This window comes from Citrus clementina, unplaced genomic scaffold (assembly GCF_000493195.1).
Source record: "Citrus clementina cultivar Clemenules unplaced genomic scaffold, Citrus_clementina_v1.0 scaffold_8, whole genome shotgun sequence".
In the NCBI taxonomy this organism is placed as follows: Eukaryota; Viridiplantae; Streptophyta; class Magnoliopsida; order Sapindales; family Rutaceae; genus Citrus; species Citrus x clementina.
The window spans coordinates 18747188-18769630 of NW_006262022.1; the positions used below are offsets into that span (position 1 = coordinate 18747188).

Genomic DNA, 22443 nt, shown 5'->3' on the forward strand with positions numbered 1-22443 from the left:
TGGTTATACGCAGTTTTTAATAAAGAGTAATTAAAGTCCTATATTGTATTAAGGTGTTGTGGAAAAAATTGTAATAATTAAATAAAAGTTGATAGTATGTTGTGAATATAATTTATAAATAATAATTTTGACCAAAAAAAGTAAAGATATTATAAGTTTTCTGATCATATAAGTGTAAGATAAAATTAACTTAGTTTTTAAATCACAATAACTAGTGTTTATCAAATATTTTAAAACTGTAATTTTTTAACTTCAACTACCCAACTACAACACAAATAGGCCTAACACTAAAAATTTAAGGGTGGAGTTTTTTGCACTCTGAAAATCATATTGAACACTCTAATTTTAATAAAAATATATATAACAAAAACACCCATCATGTGAATTACTATTAAGAACAATATATTATAAGTTAATAATATATAATTACTTTAAACACCACATACCATGCTCATTATTCAATTTATAATTCTCATACTTTAAACCTTAAAAATTCTATTTTCAACTCCTTTTTTTTTGTTTGGCTTTGGCCCTTCTTCTACATCTCTTCATCTTCTTGACTTCTTCTACTCCTTCAATCCTTCTTTTTCTTTTTCTTTTTATTTATGGAATTTTTATTATTATTATGTTCTCATTGCAAGTTATTTTGGGTGCAAAATTCAATATTGAACACAGAAATAAAAATAAAATTAATAGCTAGAATTATGTTAAATAATTTATTTACAAACTTGACTTAATTATATTGTTGTATATAGTTATATGTTAAATCTCTTAAATTTAGTATGCTAAATAGCTTTATTAGGGTTTTAAGTAAATAAAATAAGCAATTTAAATAATTTAAGTAAAGATATTTTTAAAATTTTAAAGAATGTTTAAAGTACAATTTATTTTTTAATTAATATATGAGTGTGCAGACGTACAAAATAATATTTAGACTGCAAATATCCCTACCAAAATTTAACGCACATTGAGCTCGCCATAGGGTGGGGTATATTTGATATTATACTGATACGGCCCATTTCTGTTGTGCTTTATGGGTTACTGGGCTCACCTCTGATCCACCTCTTTGTTAGTGCTCTAGGCTACCGCTCTCAACTCTCAGGCAATTATAGTTTTTTAAAGTTAAAGGTCATGTTTGGTTGAGAATTATTTTGATAAATATTAGTTGTTGTGACTTAAAGGTTAATTTGATTTAATTTTATATTTATATTTATATGATAAAAATGTATAATATTTTTACTATTTTATTAAAATTATTATTTAACTATCATATTTATTACAGACTATCAATTTTTATTTTATAATTATTATTATTTTTATAATAACTTAGTTTAAAAGGCATAATACCTCAACAACAAACAGCGCCTCAAAATCATTAAAAAAAACAAAAAAAAAATCACTGAATAACTAACAACTATCTAAAACCGAATAACGAACCTAATCATGATGAACTGAGCAGTTATTTTTCCCTCCAGTATCCTTGAGCTTCCCATGAATCTCTTTGGCAGCTGAAAATTCAACAACCAAATTCATGCATGAAACCTTTATGAGACTTTGCTTTGTTGGCAAAATCCAATACCTGAATCTAACCCTAATCCTCATTATCACGTTAAAACTCACCATTCTTTTGCTCCAATAGTCATTACTCATCTCATTGAATTCTCCTGCATGCAACGGCCCACAGAAGTCACTTCGAAACCTCGGACTTTGACTTTGTTGACCCATTTTCTCCAAATACAGAGGCCCCATCCACGCCGTTGCAATGACGGCGGCAGATTTATCATACATCAGACAAACATCATCGGAACGGTCGATGGACAAGCTGGCTTTCGTGTTAGGGTTCTTAATGGAGATTACAAGTTCATAATCACCCTTTACTCTCGAGTTCAAGAGAGTGAAGTTTGATACGGTGAAGGAGTTGACAGTGAAAACTGGCGGCAACGGATGTACAATCAACCATGCAATCGAGCTTATGACGCTCGCTAGAACAAACAACAAAACAAGTGCAATGATCAAACGGCGGACGAAGTAGGAACTATGGGAGTTACTGTGAGGCTGCGAAGCACTAGATTGAATATGAACGGCGGTTTGGGGATTGGCAGTTGATGACCTGGTAGTATCTGACATTTTGTTGAAGTGTTTTTTTTTTTTGGAAAGGGGGGGGGGGGGGTGTCTGTGGTGAATCTGGTGATGTGGTGTGGGGAGACACAACCAACCTTTATATAGATTATTTTAAAATATGTTTCACTGCACACCTTCAAATTTTTTTTTTTTGGTTTTATTTGATTTTTTTAATTATTTTACCTTGGAAATTTTTATTTATTAATGGTGGATTTTACTTTATGAATATAGAAAAAATTTCTGGTCAAGTGGGAATACATCTCTTATTAAGAAAATTATACATATATTAATTGAGTGTATTATCATTAATATACTCTTAAATTTTTCCTTAATTTGCCTCTACTGGGGACACATTAATATACACATGTAAAAAAAATATTAATATACATGTGATTATCGCAGGAAAAGATACGCCGTTGGAGGAAAAAAAAAACAAAAAAACGGAGGCGAGTTGAAAAACAAAACGGCATAAATGGGATTGACTGTTGACCACGTGGCGTAAAGTCAATCCCAGCAGTAGAATTAAAATTTTAATTAAAGCCAAAATAATCAAAGTCAACTTTAATTGGAGTGAGCCAACATGAGGATGGATAGATACACATAATACATATTACGTACATGCTGGCTAGAAAGCAGTTCTCATTCACTTAATTGATTTGATAAACAAAAATCAAACGCACCCTTAGAAGTTCCATCGCTGCGTACAATGAACTCGGCCAAGGTCTGTCGCCGTCGCTCACTATCAAGTCATGGTGGTGACTGGTGCATGCATGCCTCTGTTTGTTTAATACAGGCATATTTTTACAATTGAAATTATTAAGGAATCATTGTAGTCAACCATTGCTGGATTGTATATCATTTATTTTTGGTTGTATATATTTTAGTCTTGGATAGTTACTGTATTAATCTAGAAAACTAACAATAGGTGAATTATTTATTTCCTTTTCTATATAACCATGTAAACTGTATAAAATTGTAATTATATTGTTCAATGAACGTGGGTCAAGCCATTTTTCTCATATCTATATTCTTCTCTAAAACCTTTTCAGATATTTTGCTTCGTATTTACAATCACGAGTCTGTCAAGATTAACCTAAATCAATTATATATATCATAACATACATGCTCCTAACTTTTAATTCACATATTAGGATATATATATATACCCGCAATCACTAATGTTCAATCAATTAGCATAGTGCAGCTGGAACTCTATTGTCCTCCCATAAAATTGAATAAGAGTAGATATCTCTCCTACAAATGTAATTAGGAGATATGTGGATATATCTACAGTCTTGTTGCATATATTCAATCACGCTTTTTTTTTATTTAATTAACTATTATATATGCGAAGTTAATTAAATGCAGACGGAAGTACTACAAAATTGATAATTAAGTTTTACACTATATTCAAATGATGATAATTATGATTGAGATATTTTTTCTACAATTTACAAGTTTCAACGATGGTTGTTTTGAGGCAAGAGACATCAAAAGATTCATCGGCCCTGGGTATGATGGGGAAATATTCAACAGCACATAAAATATAGTTATTGACTTATTATTATTATTATTAATGAAAAGTCATGCTTTCATTGATTCAAAGTAGAAATAAACACATAATTTCTAATGGTACATAATCCATCCATACAACAGATTCTTTGCATCCTAAAGCCCTAGCTTTTAGTTAAGGGATGGGCATTAAGTATTATAGATTCTAGAAGTATGTTGAATCTGAACATTTTGAAAATCTATTCTCCTATCTAGAATGTCGGAAACTACCCAACAAATTTATGTCCCACTACCCTTCCCGTTGTTTACTAGATCTACAACTTCCTGACGATCTGCATTCCCCACTCAATGGGGGTCTCCGCTGATTATTCTCGGTAGGTTTCTCAATCTGAACTTGAGCTTTCAATTTAACTCTCTTGAAATAATCTATTGCTGCTTCTGCCCTGGCAAAGGACAAACGAGGATTTGACTTCTTTCCTTTAAAAAGAAAATGATTTCTTGCATTCCAGGCTACCCACCTAATACAAACCTGTAATTTCCTATTTTTCTTGCTCGGATTCTGCAGTGTATTTAAAATAAAACTCATCCCGTCTTGTTATGGAAAAAATGACTTGTTGTGATCAGCAAAATGAGCAAGCCTCCAAATTTTACAAGTTGCCTTACAGTCAAATAAGGCATGTGGTATGTTTTCCAGACCTTTTTTTTTGCATATTTGGCACATGGGGGTTTTTTAATTTCTTCTTTTTCCAAAGATTTTCAGCAGTAAGCAACATGTTTTTAACTGCTCTCCACAAAATGATCTTTATCGTTTCTGGCACATTGAGGTTCCAAATTATCTGCTAATAACTGGAGCAGTTACTGAACAGCAAGGGGTATTTGAAAACTTGATTTTAAGGCTCTTTGGTATCCACTTTTTACAGAGTATTGCCCCTTTCTACTGTAGTGCCAGCACATCTCATCTTGTTTTTGACTCCCTGGTAGTGGTATTTTCAAAATCGCTTCAGCATCTTCTTTAGTAAAGTGTTATTCCACCAAGTCTACATTCCACTGATTTTCAGAATAAATCAAATCCGCAATAGCATTTTCAAGCATTGTTGGAACAAAAATAGGCCTAAAAAAAACAGGCCTCAGCATCGAATTATCTTTATACACTTGAATCTTTCTTCCATTTTCTATCCTCCATCTAACACCTTGTGAATAACTTGTTTACCTCACAAAATACTCCTCCAAATATAAGATGGTTAGATACAGTGGATGCACTAAAAAAACTAGTGTGTTTAAAGTATTTGCTTTCAGGATCTTGGCTACCAGCGATTCAGGGAACTGCAACAATCTCCACCCTTGCTTGGCTATTTGTACTTGATTGAAGCTGGAAAAATCTCTAAATCCTATGTCTCCTCTACTCTTAGCATATCTCATTCTTTCCCATCTAGCCAAGTGGATGTTGTTCTTATCTTTTTTAGAACCCCACCAAAATCTGGCAATAACTTTCTGAATGTCATTATAGATGCCCATATGAAGCCTAAACACACTCATTGCAAAAGCTAGTACCACTTATGCAACTGCCTTAATTAACACTTCTTTATCCCACTAGAAAATAATTTATTCTGCCAATTAGAGATCTTGCTTAACACCCTTAGATCGACATCTTTGAAAAAGTGCATCTTCTTTCTTCCTATCATTGAGGGCAATCCCAAGTGTTTCTCATGCTTGCATATTACTTTTAGTTGGAAAAGTGTCTTAATTGCTAACATTTGACCTTTTGGAATTCTCACTAAAAAACATTGAAGACTCTTCAAAGTTGAAAATTTGTCCTGAAGCTTGGGCATAACAATCAAATAAAGCTTTTAAGTGCTTGCATTAGTCAATAAAGGCCCTTATAAAAATCATACTATCATCTTAAAAAAGTAGATGGGATATTGTTGTGTATGTGCCAAATCTCAGCCCATGAATTAGATTTTTTTCTTTCAGCCTGCACCAAAATATTAGAGACAGCTTCTGCACATATTAGAAACAGGTATAGTGATAATGGACATCTTTGTCTTAAACATCTTTGGGGGCTTATTAAACCTTTCACTACTCATTAATCAGGATAAAAAAGGCTGGGGTGGTAATACAATCCATGATCAGATTTATCTGCTTAAATGAAAAGCCTAATTTTCCCACTCAACTCTATGATATACTTTGCTTACATCAAGCTTTAAAGCTACCAGTCCCTTTTTTTCTCACTTTATTATGCATAGTTTTATGTAAGCTCTCATATTCAATGATGATATTATATGTTATAAGCCTATTTGGAATAAAAGCACTTTGTGTTGGTGAGATTACATAGTGTAGAATATGTCTCAACCTATTAACTATGACTTTAGTGACAATTCTGTAGATTATATTACATAGATTAATAGACTTATATTTAGAGACTCGCCTAGGTTTAGATACTTAAGGGATGAAAGCTATAAAAGTATGGTTGAGGGGAGCGATTGTACCTTGACCATTTAAGATATACATATAGATTCTTGTAACTCCATTGCCAATTACCTTCCAATGCTTTTAAAAAAAGGCAGTTGGTAAACCATCAAGACCAGGTGCTTTGGTGGGGCACATTTGGGTAAGGGCTGTCTTGATCTCCTCCAAAGTAAATGGTTAATCCAATTCTTCTTTCATTTTATCAGTTACTCTTGGTTGCACGCCTTCTAGTGCAGCATCAATCTGTGTTGAACTTGGGCTTGAGGTTATGAATAATTCTTGAAAATGCTTGCAGAATTCTCTTTTCACAATTTCACTTTCCTTTCTTTACTGTCCTCATTTGTCTTCAATTTCCAAAATTGTGTTCTTTCTCTTCCTAGCTGAGGCTTTGACATGAAAAAACTTAATGTTTTTATCACCCTCTAATAGCTTATCTGTTCTTGACCTCTATATCCAGTATATTTCCTCATCAATCAAAAAGTTCTAGATTTCTTTTTCAATGGCTCTGATTTCTGTTCTACTCTCATAATGCAAGTTATTTATTTTTTATGCAAGTTATTTATTTTTTTTGACATCCTACAACTTCTTAATCAGTTATCGCCTTATCCACCTTCTTTTTTCTTCCCCTAAACTCCTCTTTGGTCCATAAATGCAACTCAACCAGAGACCATTTGGCCATTTTCTTAAATCTCAACATAGGGTTTTCACCACATCTTTCATAATATCGGGCCCACTCAGCTTTGACAATATGTTTACAAGTATCATAAGAACTCCATAAATCTTTGTAATGGACTCTTGAGAAAGACCTTGTGATATAATTCACCTATTGGTGTCAATCTCACATAGCCACATTGTCAACCATTTGCTTATTCGATGTTATTTTTATATTTTGATATATTAACTAATTTTAAATTGAGCTTCTCAGGTGCAGACATTAAAATATGAATTTCATATAGACAAAACTAAAAGATAAAAAAAATATTTTGCATTATTTTTGTCTTTTAGTGTCTGAAAGTCTATTTTTTCCCCTTTATCGATGACAATGAGCAAGTAGTGATCAGTGTTCAAATGAGACAAAGGAGGCGAGTGACGTCGGAGCTCCAGCCAGTTTGAACAAACATCGATTTGCATAGGATTTTGGGAATGAGAAAACCAAAAGAATATCAGCGATATAAAAATTCTAAAAGATTTAATATAAATTTTTTATACAATTTCATTATATTTAGCCTTTTGTCTAAGGGATTGGATTTTTTTTTAAATATTAATCAAATGAAATTTAAGCTGTCAATAAATCTCTATAAATTTAAATGTTTCCATAGAGATAACAAATAGGCTAGGCCTGGTTGTTTGGCCAAAGCTTGAATACATTTTGGATTTTTTTTTCACAATTGGACTTTCAATTTTACTTGGAAATGTCTTCATGTTTAGGCTTTCATGTATACAACACCTGGACTCCTGGAAATCTTTAAAATTTTACTTGTACTGTGGTCTACAATACAATTTTGAAAAAAAAAATGTTGTAAATAAAAACATGTGAATTTATATATTTTTTAAAATGAAAATTTAGAAGAAAAACTAGTTCAGTGTTTTGGGATAGGGTATTTAAATGAGGCCCAAACTCATACCCTCAAATGTTTTGAGGTGTTATCCGTTAAGTACCATTGCCCATTGGGTTGTATGGCCTAGTGACTTATGAAAAGATGCCATCAATGGAGTAATTTCGTTAATTAACCTTATTGTCAAAGGCAAATGATATCTAAAGGAAATTTAGTAATTAGCCTTATTTCCAAAGGCAAATGACATCTAAAGGAAATTTAGTGATAATCAATAAGATAATGGAACTTATTAGAGATAAATTTAGGATGTTTAATGAAAGCAAACAACTAATCATTAAAGGGATTGTTTTGATGTAGCATCAGGACTCGCATAAGACTTCTACTTGATATGTGCAAGGATGCCGTGTAAGCTAACAACTCAATCCATACAACAGTTTTCTACAACTATTGTAGATATTTAACCTCTCTAAATGAAATCACAAATAATCTACTATCTTTTTTTATATATAATAAAGGTAAGGGGTAGACAAAGTCTAAATTCACTTTTTTAATTCGTTATCTCTCTAAAACTTAAACTCGGATAATCAGTCATATAAATCTGCTTGAAAGCAATTCGACCACACCTTTAGGACAATATAATCACAAAATTTAATCCAAAAGACAAAACATTAATTCACTTGTAGTTGGTGAGTGCATCTACATGCATGGCTACCTACTTTTGTCTGAAAATTTTTATCGTCGTGTTGATATAAGAATATACACACTCTAGGGCCAGACTCGTTTCATCTAATCGATCATTGCTGGTAATTAGTTTGTCTCCCAAATGGCAAATGTGAAGGGTTGGTGTCAAGCATGCATGAAATTTTGTGACATTTTCAATGACATATATTAACATTCACGTCTAACGCTGATCTTCTCTCTACTAGAATTTTGGCAGTTATATCCTTCTAAAAAATGAGATACAGAGGTACCCATTACTCGACTAAGAAATAATCTATTAATGAATAATGATTTCAAACTTAAAGCAATTACAAAAAAAGACCTTTTTTAAAAAAATTAAAATGATTAGGCAAAATAAAAAACAAAAGAGATTAATGAAATAAAAGTAATGATATAGCCACAAACTTATTTTGTACAAATTGATGTGGCGTTAATTCATTAGTTGAATTAAATATCTCTTGCCTCACATTATTTATTTATATTATTTTATATTTTCATTCAACCAATGAATTAATGACATATTAGTTTGTACAAGATAAATTTATAGAAGAGTTTGTGGTTGTATCATCACTCATGAAATAATATGTCAAAATTATTGTTTGTTTGAAATTATGTAGTATCAGAACACAATACATAATGAAACCATTAAACTGCTTACCAAATCTAGATGCTAAACAAACCCATTCTTACTAAACCCAATTTGTATAAAATTGATGTTTTCACTCATTAAACCCATTCAGTTCATTTATAAACCCTTATTAACTAATTTAGATCTTATGAATGCATAAGGATGCAGTTTTTATGAATTTATTTTTCCTTTCATAAAAATTCCATAATCATGTGGCTCATTGTTAATTCTTTCAGTACAGAATTCATGTTAAGTAAAATTTTCCTAAAATTAAGGAAAAAAAGAAAAACTAATTTCATTTAGTAATGATGATAAAGATGAATTCATTAAGAATGGAATTTCTCTTGCAAGCAAATATGGAGCTGCAGTTGGAATTTTGGGATAAACAAACAGTTAAGTTCTTTACTACTTCAACCATGAGGTTTCATTTTATTTTACTTCTCCTACTACTCTGCCCTGAAATGGAAACTACCCGACAACCTTTCTGAAGTTGCGCATCAACATGAGCTACATAGAAAAGTATATTATTTTTTTAGTGACAATATATTGTTTCTTAAGGGAAGGTATTTTGTTTTCTGGGAACCTTTCTCCTAAATAAATAGCAACACAAAATTATTGTCTTTTGTTATACTTACATATACAATTCATCCTTACTATTTCGTATAAAGTTAGTGTTTCAACTCATTGGAATTTTTATCTATCTATCTATCTATCTATCTATCTATATATATAAGAATAAAAAAAAGTTATGCAATTTTTATGAATTTCCTAGTAAAAATTGATTTTTTTTGGACTATATTTTAGTGTCCATAATTTTAATTTGATTCAGGAGTATTTTAACACTTATTTTTTTTTCACTCTTTCCCTCTAAGATACCCAAAACTATATATTTTTTAACCTCTTATCTTTTTTAAGATTTGGACTTTGGTGGCTAAGTAAATAAAATTATTTGAAAATCACTAAGTATTTTACTAACAAATACTTAGTAAAAGCAAACAACTAATCTACAAAACTTGGTGATAATAAAACATTTAATAAAGTAAATTAGAAATAAATTTCATATTTTTTTTAATATACTGATATTTAAAAAGTCAACCCTCACTTAGTATTGGAGAGATATCTACCCTCACTTTAATACTGAATGAAAATTTATTTTATGTCAAATGCAAAAAGATAGATAAACAGATAAATATTTACATAAAAGAGGAGTTGAGTCCCAATTATTATTGGTGCTCGAACTCGTGCGCCCAATGTTATTGGGCCTTCAGCACACGGGTTGTTAATGGGCTACAAGCCCATTGACAATTTCAGACGTTTAAGAAAAAGCAAACAACTAAACTAGCATCTCAGTAGATATTTTTGTGACTTTACAGCAATTACTTAATCGAGAAGCAGCCGAGCTTTTATCCCTTTCCTTCGCTTTCAACTTTTCCCGATACGCGTATCCAAAAAAAAACAAAAAAACTTTTCCCCACACGGCGTCGTGCACTGATCACTACTAACACAACACTTTCGAGCACCTCTCTAAATTCTCACTCTCTGTCCCTTTTCTCTCTTCGATTCACACACAAATCAAATGGAAAATTCGAGGCCAGCAACCGGCTACCCGGCCCCGACTCACAACGGCTACCCGCCCCCGAACACCGCCTACCCGTACTCGGCCCCGCCGCCGCAGTCCCAGCCCTATAGTTACCCTCCCTATTACCAACCTCCCACCCGTCGTAACAACCTGCTCCGTCCCTTGGTCGTCGCCGCAGTCGCCGTCACCGTCATCTTGGGTTGCGCCCTCCTCATCTTTTGGCTCGTTGTCCGCCCCCGCATCCCGGAGTTCCACCTCACTTCCCTCTCAGTCTCCAATTTCTCAACCAACCAGTCCCAAGTCACCGGCAACTGGGACGCCGCAATCGAGGCTTACAACCCTAACAAGAAAATGAGGGTCTCCTACTACGACGTTGTTTCGGGGATTTACTACGACGGTAACTACTTAACCCGGACGCCACTCCCTCCTTTTAGTCAGGACACTCGGGAGAGGACGCCGTTGAGCGCCAAGTTCTCGGTGATTGACTCGTATGTTGAGCGGAAAGTTTTGGATTCTATAAATGCCGAGAGGGCGAGGGGGGCCGTTAAATTCGATTTCAGATTGGAGGCTATTGCCGGGTTCAAGTACGGCGGCTGGAGGACCAGGAGGAGGCTGGTTAGGGTTTGGTGTCCTGACGTGCCAGTTAACGTTTCGAGTAAGGGATCGGGAAGCTTGGTGGGTGGTGCCAGGAAATGCAGGGTTAGTATGTAGGTTACTGCGAAATTGGGTGTGTTTTGATGTTAGTTTAGTATATGTTTTCTTGAAGGAGAGCTAGATTCTTTTATTTCTAATATGATTCTGATTTTAGTTCGAAGTGAGAGTGAATTGCATGGTGCAACGAATTGATGCAGTATAGATGTAAATGGATTAGGATTTTGAGGCAGATAATGGATGTGTTTATATCTGTCTAGTCTTTTCCTTTATGCTATTATTGATTACCTTTGTTTATGTTGATTGAATTGGCGTTATTTTCAAGTGTCATTGAAGTTGGAGAAGGTAAATACAAATGTCATAGTTGGCAGTAGTTCGCTACTTGAAACAATATTCATATTTAGAGAAGTTTCATCCTACAATAGGGGCGGATGTGTTGTTCATGAGACAAATGTCAATGTAGGGGAATTAGAATCTTTGTTAGAGGATTTACAAATGGTTGAACAAAAGTCTGAAAAGGTAAGGGATCTTTAAGAGGTTTCACAATTTTACATAAGTCTCTTACTTGAATACTTTTATGTATTTCAAAGAAATATCTTTTATTAGAGTTGTTTTGTTTGGTTTTCTCTCCAACATGATATCCTTATCCTTTCGAAGAAAGGGAAATTAGGTCTGTGTTAGGAAATCTTAGATAAATAATGTGCTGCTTCTTAGTCATCTGTAGTTCATGGGATCTGGCAACTTAGTGAATCAGAAGCTTCGCTATGTTTTTTCTATGCTATTGGGAACTTTTCATTTTCAATGTGAGATATGATTTAATGTAGCCCTAATCCTCCTGACTTGACTGGTGATTATCGATATAGAAAATATTGACAAAGTTGGAGCAGGACCTGGAGGTTAAGTGTTAAATTAGAAGGGGATGGCCTGAAGGGCTTGGCTTACTGGGCCTTGGTTGGACACCTTTTTGTAGGCGAGCATGATAATGGCAGATAGTGTCTCAATACTTTAGTTAACATTTCTCTCTTGAACTTGCACTTGCACTGCACTCTTCTACTTGTTTGCGTGTTGATGGAAGATAGTGTCACCACACTTGACATTTTTCCCTTTTCACTTGCTTTGCACTCTTTTGCTTGTTTTCCGCTTTATGTACAACTCTTATAATAAAACAAAAAACAAAAAACAAAAAAAAATTAGCAAATGAGTGTAAAATAAAAGAAAAATAGGTTAATTTCTTTTGGTTACGAATGGTGTACATTTCTTTTACTAGGCTTGATGGGTTAGCCAGTTATGATGATAATGGCCTCACAAGAGCCAAAGTTTAACCCAATAGCCATGGTACAAAATCAAAATAAAAACATATGGGCTCATCTTTGTGAAGTCCCAAGTGATGAAAAATCCACCTTTCTTATAATTCTTCCTGGATTTCTTTGCATTTGTATTTTGCTAATAGGATATAATATGATAGGCATTTAAATTACCTATTTTATTAGGATGATCCCAGTTTAGGTATTCTTTTACCTTCATGTCCTTTTGGATTATTCTGGGAAAAGTTTGATGCTATATTTACTTGGACCATTTCCTTGATTAAGAGTGGTGATTCGCTGCTGATTGGGGTTGATAATACTCCTGCCTAGCATTGCTTCATCATTCAGTAGGTGTTCCTGCATATATTGAAGAGATCGGCCTGTTTTCTGTATTTTATTTATTTATTTACTTTCTGAATGTAATAAAGTGCCAATTGCCCTTTCAATGCCCCAAGGCGCTTAACACTTCAACTCATTTTTTCACGTTTCATTTGGTAATGAATGATGATGATATCTTGCTAGATTTACTTCCATTTGAAGAAACAATTCCTTTTTTTTTTAATTTATTTATAAATCTGCCCTTGCTATACTCTTTTGCTTGCAAGTGTTTGTTTCTTTTCCCCTACAATGTTCAGTGCTCTTTGCCTTCACGTTCTTCCACCCTTGTATAATTTCAAATATTCTTCGATTCATCATTGCTTTCAGTTAAGATACCATTCATTCGTTTTGTTAACTCCATTGATTTTTCCCTTTGGTAAGCAAGTTCTTTTGGTATATGCATTCTTTTTCTGAAAAAAGCTTTCTGTACTCATCAAAAATCTAAGCCCTGCTATCATTAAGATAACTGAATAGTGTCAACTTTCTGTCATCAGAAACAGAAGTAAAAATATACTGTAAACTCGTTAAGGTGTGTGTACTTTTTGTCATGCAATTCTGATCCATGATGTTGTTTGAGTGTTGAGCCAGTCCAAATGTGTGATTTAAGAAGTTACAAACCTGTATTCTTGTGCTATTTTATAAGATTTTTTTTTCCCCTTTCCCCCTGACAGATTGGTTGCATGAAGTGGCAGGTGAGAGTAAGATGGGGGAATTTATATGAATATAATTATCAATCATTCATTATTATTTGGAGAATCTAATCAAGCAAGTACATCAAATTGTCTTGAGTACAACCATTTTTCTTCTTTTAGTCTATAATCTTAACCCAAAATGTGGTAACATCTACTTTCTGTTCGTCTTTGTTAACCTTCGAAAAACCTTAGAACCATGAGGTGCCTACAGGTCTAGTAGTGCTGGAGGGGAGATTCAGCTGGAAAACGAATTTTATGAGCTTAAATTAATGTGTCTTATTATTATTATTTTTCTTGGATGGGACAGTAAAAATCTGTTGAATGCTTAAGAGTAGTTAGCTTTTTGTATTTAGGAATGTGTTCTTGATATCTGTTGCATCATATTTGTTGTATCATTATCACTGTTTCCATTGATTTCTGGAAAATAATTGCAGTGAGTAAAGTTTGGTATTATTTTACGACTGCTATTGCTGGTCTAAATATGTTCGAGTGCCCTTTTTTTATTCCATTATTTTTCAATGGCTCAATCTTAGGCGAATTTGTGAATAATCATTTTTACTTTTGATATGCTCTATTATGTCTAATAGTTGGTTGATATATTGTTGGGTGCCGATTGAGGCTGATGGAGCATCAGTTGGCTTTCCACTGTCAAAAGTGTTTTTGGTGGGAGAGAACCAACTTTTAACCTTTTGTCTCTAGGTAGCGGTGAACTTTTGGGCAATCTTCTGATGTTCTTCAAGACTTTAAGTCTCTCGAAGCCGCGGGAACAATGCTGTAGGGTGTTAGTTATATGGGTGGCGCATACGTTTATGCTAGCTTGAGAAATGGTACTGCATTCAATTAATTGATAAATCAAGTGCAATGAGCTATCAACAGTGTGCAAGCAAACTAGGGGTCGGTTTTTATCCATTATATCCTAGAACCCTATGTAAGTTTTTGCAGTTTGATCAAATATTATGTACAATTGAGCACTGGCCAGAAACCTATTCTATTCTTAACTTGCAAGAAATTTTTGTATTGGCTGCCTTATTTGTAGTATTTTAAAATGAATGAAAGAAAAAGAAGAAAGATAAGTTATTCTACTTGAGCTTTTTAGCAAAATGATTCTTTTCTTTCTTTTTGCCATTTCATTTTGCCATTTTTTTTTTTTTTGCCTTGGAATTTAATGCCTTTCGAATCTTCAACAGATGAGTAGAGGGAGACTTTTTAGTTGGCCTTATCTCTTGTTCACACTTTTGTATTCTGGTCCCTTCTTTCAATTTCGCTTATTCTTTGAAGAGAAGAAAATAAAACTTTAACCTCAACAGGAAACGAAGTTAGCGTATTAGTGTCTATTATTAGAATACTATTTATAATCTTGAAAATATATTAACATGAGCATAATGTTAAGTCTTAAACATGAGATGGTGAGAAAGTTTATAGCGGGAAGAAAGAGAATGGAAAAGGCATACGCGGTTGGTTTGATTAGAAAGATAAGATCACATAATCAAAAGCCTAGTGACCGACATGTTTCCCTTTGAAGCCAAGCAAAAAATTGGAATTTTGTGTTTGTTTTCACAAATGAACATCAATATATAGCAACAACTCATAAATTGCCATAACCACCATATATTGTAAAAGATGCATATAATGTACATTATCCAAGCTAATAAGCCTAATAATATATCTTTTCTTTTGAAATTGTTACAAACTTACAATTAAAAATCTACTGAAACTCTTAAGAGATATTTGTAGTACAATTCAAAGGCTTATAGAGCATTAAGCTCCAAATTCTACTCCCATTAATATATGGGGAGAAATTTCCCATTTTTTAAAAGGGATTGAGCTCAATTGAACACAAACTCGTACCCTCAACATGATATGAGTACCATTGGGCAGAGATGGTAATGATATGGGATGGTCTGGGATTTGACAATTCCATTCCCATCCAGTTTCTCAAATATGACACAAACATGAACCAAATCCTATCCTATTATATATTTGGGATCAAAATTGAGACTAATCTAGACCTTTCAAAATCCAATCCCATCCAAATTGTCCCAAGTGTCCCACTCAATTAACATATTAATCTCCATTAACATATTTAATAAGAGTTAATTTAAAATTTCATATATTAAAATAATTATGTTTCCATTAACAACTCAATTGACTTTAAAAAGAGCATCTCCAATACAATTAAAAAAATTAAAGAATATTATATATTGATAACTACATAATATATAATTAACAGTATCAAAGAGAAACAGTGCTAAAACACATTATCAATTAAAACAATTGGGAGGATCGGGATCTCATGGGATCCTGAGATAAATTTCAACCTTGTCTCAAATTAATGATTGAGATCTATTTTAATCTCGAATCGCGACTGCTTTTAAAATTAATCTCAATAATATGGATCAAATCAATATGGGATTTGTGATTTTTTGGCATCCCCACCATTGGGTTGCAAGCCAAAATGGCAGCTTGGATAATATTAATAATTGCTAATAAGCATAGTTTTTCAAAGGGCCCCACGAATGATAATAGAAAGTTCCTTAATTTATTCTTGAAGCAAAATAATCTCACTTTTTATGTGTGGTGACTTGGTGAGCTCCCATGATCGGTTGGTAGAGACACTAGACACCATTGAAAGCAATGTAGGTGTCCATATATTGAGTGTCGTTTTTTTTTTTTTCCTTTATTTTATTTTGAAAGGAAAGAAAAGAAAAGATGTTAATTTAATGTCACATAAAAATTCAAGTATCGTTTGTTAGATATTGATGATTGGGACGTCATTTTTAAGCAAAATTCATATAGATAATCTGATTATAACAAACATTTACGTTAAAAGTATATGAAAATGAATAACTTCATGTTACTGTCGTGCAAAACAATCTTGATGGCTTGGCTCAACATCAAAGATACTAAAATTACAATTTCCTCATTGACTTATGATACGTGCGTGTATATTGCTAAAGCATTTATATTTATATATTTTGTAGCTTAGAATTTGAGGAAATAGTCTGATGTTCGATACTCGTTCTCTCCAGTAGTAGAACTGTAAATTATAAATATTTCAAAATTGTCTATTCCTATAATGAAAAATGAAGCGACTCAAGTCTCGCTGTGATAAGTTTTTAGTAAAGAATAAAAAGATCTTCCATCGCTTACTCATTAATTTCTTGAAATAATGGTATCCGGGCTTTCAATTTTTTTTTTTTTTTTTGGTTTTAGGGTTGGAGTATATTCTGGAGATTGATCGACGTTCATAGTCGAAAAGTGTTGTTGCCGAAGAATCTGGCTTCCCACTATCCCACTAAATTGTCACCTACGATTCTATTTTTGCCTCTTTTTGTGGTAAAGAATGTTCCCTCATAAAGCTCAACTTTATTCCCCATTTATCACTTTGATTCAAAGTCTCCATGCTCAAAAGCAAATACTGAATCTTGTGATTCCCTTGCACACAAGAAAAACATCTGCTAGACTTGTAATGTTCATTTGAAATATTTTGTACCATCACTTGTATATATAAAACTAATTTAATTTTTTTAAAGAAAAAATACATTCTCAAAACTCTACTCGAAAAAGTAGTGTATGAAAAAATGGTTTTAAACTTTTAATCTCTCTTTTAATTCGGAGAGGTTTGTGGAGGCACAACCGCACGAGCACCATATATGTATGTATGTATGTATGATTGTATGTACAATACATATATCATTCATAAGAAATGATAACTTTATTTTATTAAAGTGAAAATATCAGTAAAAATTAAAAAAAATACATATTTGTATGTATTAAGGAAAAAAAAAAGATTTTAGTACATTATAAATTATATTTTCTTCTATTATATGTATATATATATGGTTCCGAAATAGGTGGAACATAGAAGAATGAAAAAGAAGGCAAAGCCGAGCAGAGGTCAAGATTAATTTGTGCATGGCACGTGCTCCAATTAAATGCAACTTAATTATCAAACGCTCTTGTCCAAGTCAATTCAATCCGAAGCAGCATCAAACACAACTATAATTGTCGGCTTCTCAATTTTGACACTGCTTGAGCCTCCGCATTTAACAATGATCGAAGTTTCAACCGCAGCATGTGACGTGTTTATTTTTTATGCAGAGTACTTCTTGAAATTAATTAAAAGTCAATTTATAGGCCTTCAAATTAAATCATGCGTTATATATATTATTTGATATTTCACAAGCAACAGCCACACTGTCAACGTCACGACAAAGTACTGTAAAACAAAGCAATAAGTACTATTTTTTAATTGTGGTGAATTGAAAGTGTTATAATAATTAATTAACAATTGTTTACGATCGAAACACAAGTAATTAATTAATTGCGATTAGATTCTCGGACCAAGTCAACAAGCTCCGGAACAATACTCTAATAACTCATAATATTCTTTAGGAGTTGACTTCAAATGCAAGATTAATATAAACTTGCAACTTCATTAATTTTCTTCTAGTTGCTCAACTTAAGAACATTTCGTTAAGGAAAGATATCAAGTAAGTAATAGGTTATCATAAAAAAAATATAAAAAAAAAGCAGTGATCGTGATGAAAAAAGTGACAATTTTTTATTCTAAGAGACTCAATATTCAATAACATGAGTGATAATAAAAATTAGAATCATAATTTTTAATGTTGTTGAACTGATAATGATACGAGAGTAGTTAGGCAAAATTTCCATATGGGAAAAAAATATGGAGATGGATTCAAAATATTGATTAAAAGTAGTGTAAATTTGCTTCTTAAGTGTACTTACTTAGAGAAAATGTTTGCCAAAATAAGAATATCAAAAGAATTAAATAACCTATTAAACATCTCTAATTAAAATGTCAAATATTTGTAATATTCTAAAATAATTTACCTCTATTTTGTCCAATATCACTTTATTTTTAGAGTAATTTTACACTTCTCAAATAGTATCCTAATATCTTCATCAAATACCATTAAGATAATGTTTTTCATCACTATGAAAATAATTTTTTTTTTGTATTAAACTATTTGGTATTTGAATATCACATTGAACCCCGATTAATTCATATTCGAGCCGGGTCGGACCACTAGGGCGGCAAAGCTCTCCCAACAAGTATTTAACGCAACTGCATTCCTACATCTCGAACTGAGAACCTTGGTTAAGTTAGAACAACCACATGTCAGCTGATCTACGCTCTTATTGTGTGAAAATAGTTTATTAATACGTTAATGTCAATTTACTTGCAATTACCTAGTAGAAAGGTGCCAAGGAGTGCCTCTCCAAACTCAAATTTTGAGTTTGAACCTCAATAATATGCGTATGTTAGTTAAGAAAATGGTACTTAATAAGTATTTTTCCTATTTTAAATATCAAGTGTGCCTTTAATTTTTAACTCATTTTTGAAGCCACATTTCTACCAACACATGCACCAAGCAGTGATAACTTGTAAAATTCCAATCGATGCCAACAATTCACCATCAATAACTCCGTAGATAGTACTTCTTGTACACATGCAATGCAATTCCATTTAAACCACGAACAAAAAAAGAAAAGGCAGCTGACAGAGCTCAGAATCAGAACAGATCCATTGTGAAATAATAGTAACAATACTTTTTTTAATCCCACTGGAATTTCGCATCCAAGTAAAATAGTCGGTCACCAAATTAAAACCCTTATCATACTTCATTATAATTACTTTGGCCCCCACTTTTATTCTTTTCAGAGCGTTTCTCTTGCATATGAGATAAGGTCAATTTCCCACCACCCACCTCACCGTGTAAAATTGTTGTAAATTTTCCTCTTAGTCTTATGTGGCGTTTGTTTTTTTGTCTGAAATCTGAATAGATCTGAATTAGTCTGAATTTTGAATATGTCTGAATGTATGAATTTGAATAATATGTTTTTTTTTTCGTCTGAATCTCAGAAAATAAATATTAAGTTGTTTATTTTTTTCAACTTAAAAAACTAAAAATATGTACTTTTACATTTGTATCCTTATTAAATTTGAATGTCAAATAAATAATATATTAAATACCACAATATTTTAACATTTATAAGTAAAACTATATATATTCAAGTGAATACATAATTATTTTGAAATTTTAATATATAAAATACCATAAATTTCAAATTTTATCATATATAATATAAGAAAAAAAAACAGGGATATTTTTATGTGGGGTAAATATCTATGGGTGAGTTTTGGGATAGACATGAAAAATAAATTATAAAACATGGATATTTTTGACATTAGCAAGTAATTGACTTAATTCAAATTTCTCCATTAAGTAGAAAGCCAAAAAAACTAACTTATTTTATTAAGTCAAAATTATCTAAAAAGTCTCATTAAGTTATAAAAACAAACACCTCTAATTAACTTAATTAATTAAGTTAAGTCACTTTAAGTCATTAAGTTAAAAAACAAACACCACCTTAGTCTTTAAGGTTTCGGTCAATTATTTTAGATATTTTTAACATATCTAAAATTAATTAAAAATTAATTAAGTTAATTTTTAAAATAAATTAATATTTTTGACATAATTTAAAACTCAAATAAATTTAACATATAACATATAAAAAAATAAAAAAAGAAGAGAATTATTAAGTAGATTTTTAATGAATTTATACGATAAAGATGGTACGAAAAAATTTCTAAAAATAAGAGTACTAATTGAGTAGTTAGTTCAAACCTAAAAAGACTAAAGAAGTATGTACCAATTGAATTATTAATTACTTACTTAATTGATTCCTTTGCTATGAAAACATAGTGTAATCAATAATGTGACCTAAAGCACACGGCAAATTTGTTTCTCTATATAACCCTAAACTCTCCATTCTCTTTATCTCTTCTTTGTTCATGTTCTTGCATTTACATTACAAACAAACAAACAATGTCTGAAAAGGACTGTGGCCACAGCCACGACGACAAGAAGAAGCTGGTCCGGCTCATACTGTACGCCGTCGGCGGCTTAATCATCGTCGTTCTTCTCATAATCTTCCTCTTCTGGGCAATCACAAGGCCGTCAAAGCCAAGCTTCATCCTCCAGGACGCAACCCTCTACGCATTCAACCTCTCAACTGGACCGTCGCCACCGAACGCCCTCACGACGAACCTACAGGTCACGATCACGACGAGAAACCCAAACGACAAAATCGGAATCTACTACCAGAAAGCTGACGTCTACGCTTCCTACCGAAACCAGCAGATAAGTCTTGCCACATTGCTCCCCGCGACATACCAGGGCCACAAGGACGTCATCGTTTGGTCCCCGTTTCTGTACGGTAACTCCGTGCCGGTGTCGCCGTTCGTGGCGGAGGCGTTGGGCCAGGACTTGAATGCCGGCATGGTGATGGTGAACATCAAGGTTGATGGGAGAATCAAATGGAAAGTTGGCACTTGGATTTCTGGAAGATATCACTTGCATGTAAATTGTCCTGCTTATATTACATTTGGTGACAAGAGTAAAGGCATTGCTTCTGGCGCCTCTGTTAAGTTCCAGCTCGTGCAGAGCTGCTCTGTTGATGTCTAATAATGATCAATATCAATTTGTTCATCTTCTCATGGTTAGGGTTTCTTTAATTTTTAGTTTCTTTGTTAATTGTTGTTATATGAAACTTCATTTTAGTTAATATAAAATTTATCTTTTGGGTAATATTGAATTTGAATTTTTTTGGTTAATATCAATTAATCAAGCCTTGATTTAAGATATGTTATTGTGACATTTGCATGGTAGAGGATTTGAGTGAGGGTAACATATCGGGGTTGGGTACCCACTTGGGGGTCCAAGGAATTGATTGTTGTTTCACTTGATTTTATTTCTATTCGAGTAGAATTACAGGATGGCCCTTGAGTTTTTGGAAGCCGTTTGGATGTTTCCGCTTCGCATTTTGCGAAGCAATTGGATTCTGTTTCATTCTATTGGAAACACAAAATAGATTTATCTGTCTCAGATTTGTTGTTTGACAATGGTTCTTCCTCATTGGGACAGCAAGCGATGGTCTTTTCTAAGTGTATCTTTTAATGCTAACTCCAAAAAGAATTTGTTTAATAGCATATCAAGTAGCACATATTTTGGATCATGTTATGAGGAAATTGGACAGTGAATAGCAGAAATTACAATCTCTAGGGTTAGATTAACCAATAAGAACTTCCCATGAGCTTATTCAACTTAAAAAAATTAGTATAAATTTGGTAGTTTTTTCCGTTGATTCCTAGCATGACTTTGAAAAATATCAAAAGGGTATCCGAATGACGAATTGCTTGATTCAAGTAATATTCTTTGTAGTATGCACATAGGTCATGAGCTTTTGTCATTATATATATAAATATTTATTCTTTGTGGGGCATATAGACGAAATCATGAAAGGTGTTTGTTAAGGGAGAAAAAAAAATTAAACTACATAAGAGAGATAGAGTAAAGAGAAATCATATTTAGTTTCGCTTTGCTTCAACTTTATAAAAGAAGAGTTGCATAGATTCTAAAAGAGGGATCAAATTCACCACCTACTTTCTACTTTACCACGTTTAGCCAACACTGATATTATTAGGGTTTGGTGAAGTTGGAACAATTCTAGCTGATGGTCCTTTTCACATCATCTTCCATGCATTATCATCAATGAATCGTGTAATTAATGTTAGCATAAATAATATGAAATTCAATCACCTTATAGTGGGGGAATCTTAGATTATACATCTTCATTAGTCCCTGAAATAGAAAGAATAATTAGCGTTAAAGCTCTTTCAAAACTTTCCATGTTAGAAAACTTTTATTGCAAATAATTAAACTGTTTAAATTATTATGAAACATTAGCTTTAAAAATTAAGAATAAATTAGAAGACTTAAGAAATTTACATTAGTTTATGAATTTT

The 22443-nt window shown here is 32.6% G+C and overlaps 3 protein-coding genes across 4 annotated transcripts; 2 read left to right on the forward strand and 1 right to left on the reverse strand.

Moving 5' to 3' along the window:
* Positions 1–1437: 1437 nt before the first annotated feature.
* On the reverse strand, positions 1438–2127 carry LOC18034916. The gene has a single exon (XM_006424063.2). It carries the CDS (start codon positions 2125–2127, stop codon positions 1438–1440), a length of 690 nt encoding a protein of 229 aa, XP_006424126.2.
* Positions 2128–10380: 8253 nt separating this feature from the next.
* On the forward strand, positions 10381–14643 carry LOC18033811 (uncharacterized protein At1g08160). 2 transcript variants are annotated; one of them, XM_024179136.1, is made up of 2 exons: positions 10381–11281; positions 12740–13543. In XM_024179136.1, the coding sequence occupies exons 1-2, from the start codon at positions 10580–10582 to the stop codon at positions 12815–12817; spliced, it is 780 nt and encodes a 259-aa protein (XP_024034904.1). In that variant the 5' UTR covers positions 10381–10579; the 3' UTR covers positions 12818–13543. The 2 variants fall into 2 exon arrangements, with proteins under 2 accessions (XP_024034904.1, XP_006424127.1); XM_006424064.2 differs by lacking the exon at positions 12740–13543 and adding an exon at positions 14307–14643 and having other exon boundaries at positions 10382–11281.
* Positions 14644–20383: 5740 nt separating this feature from the next.
* Positions 20384–21138, forward strand: LOC18033781 (NDR1/HIN1-like protein 1). The gene has a single exon (XM_006424065.2). It carries the CDS (start codon positions 20465–20467, stop codon positions 21101–21103), a length of 639 nt encoding a protein of 212 aa, XP_006424128.1. The 5' UTR covers positions 20384–20464; the 3' UTR covers positions 21104–21138.
* The last annotated feature ends 1305 nt before the right edge of the window (positions 21139–22443 follow it).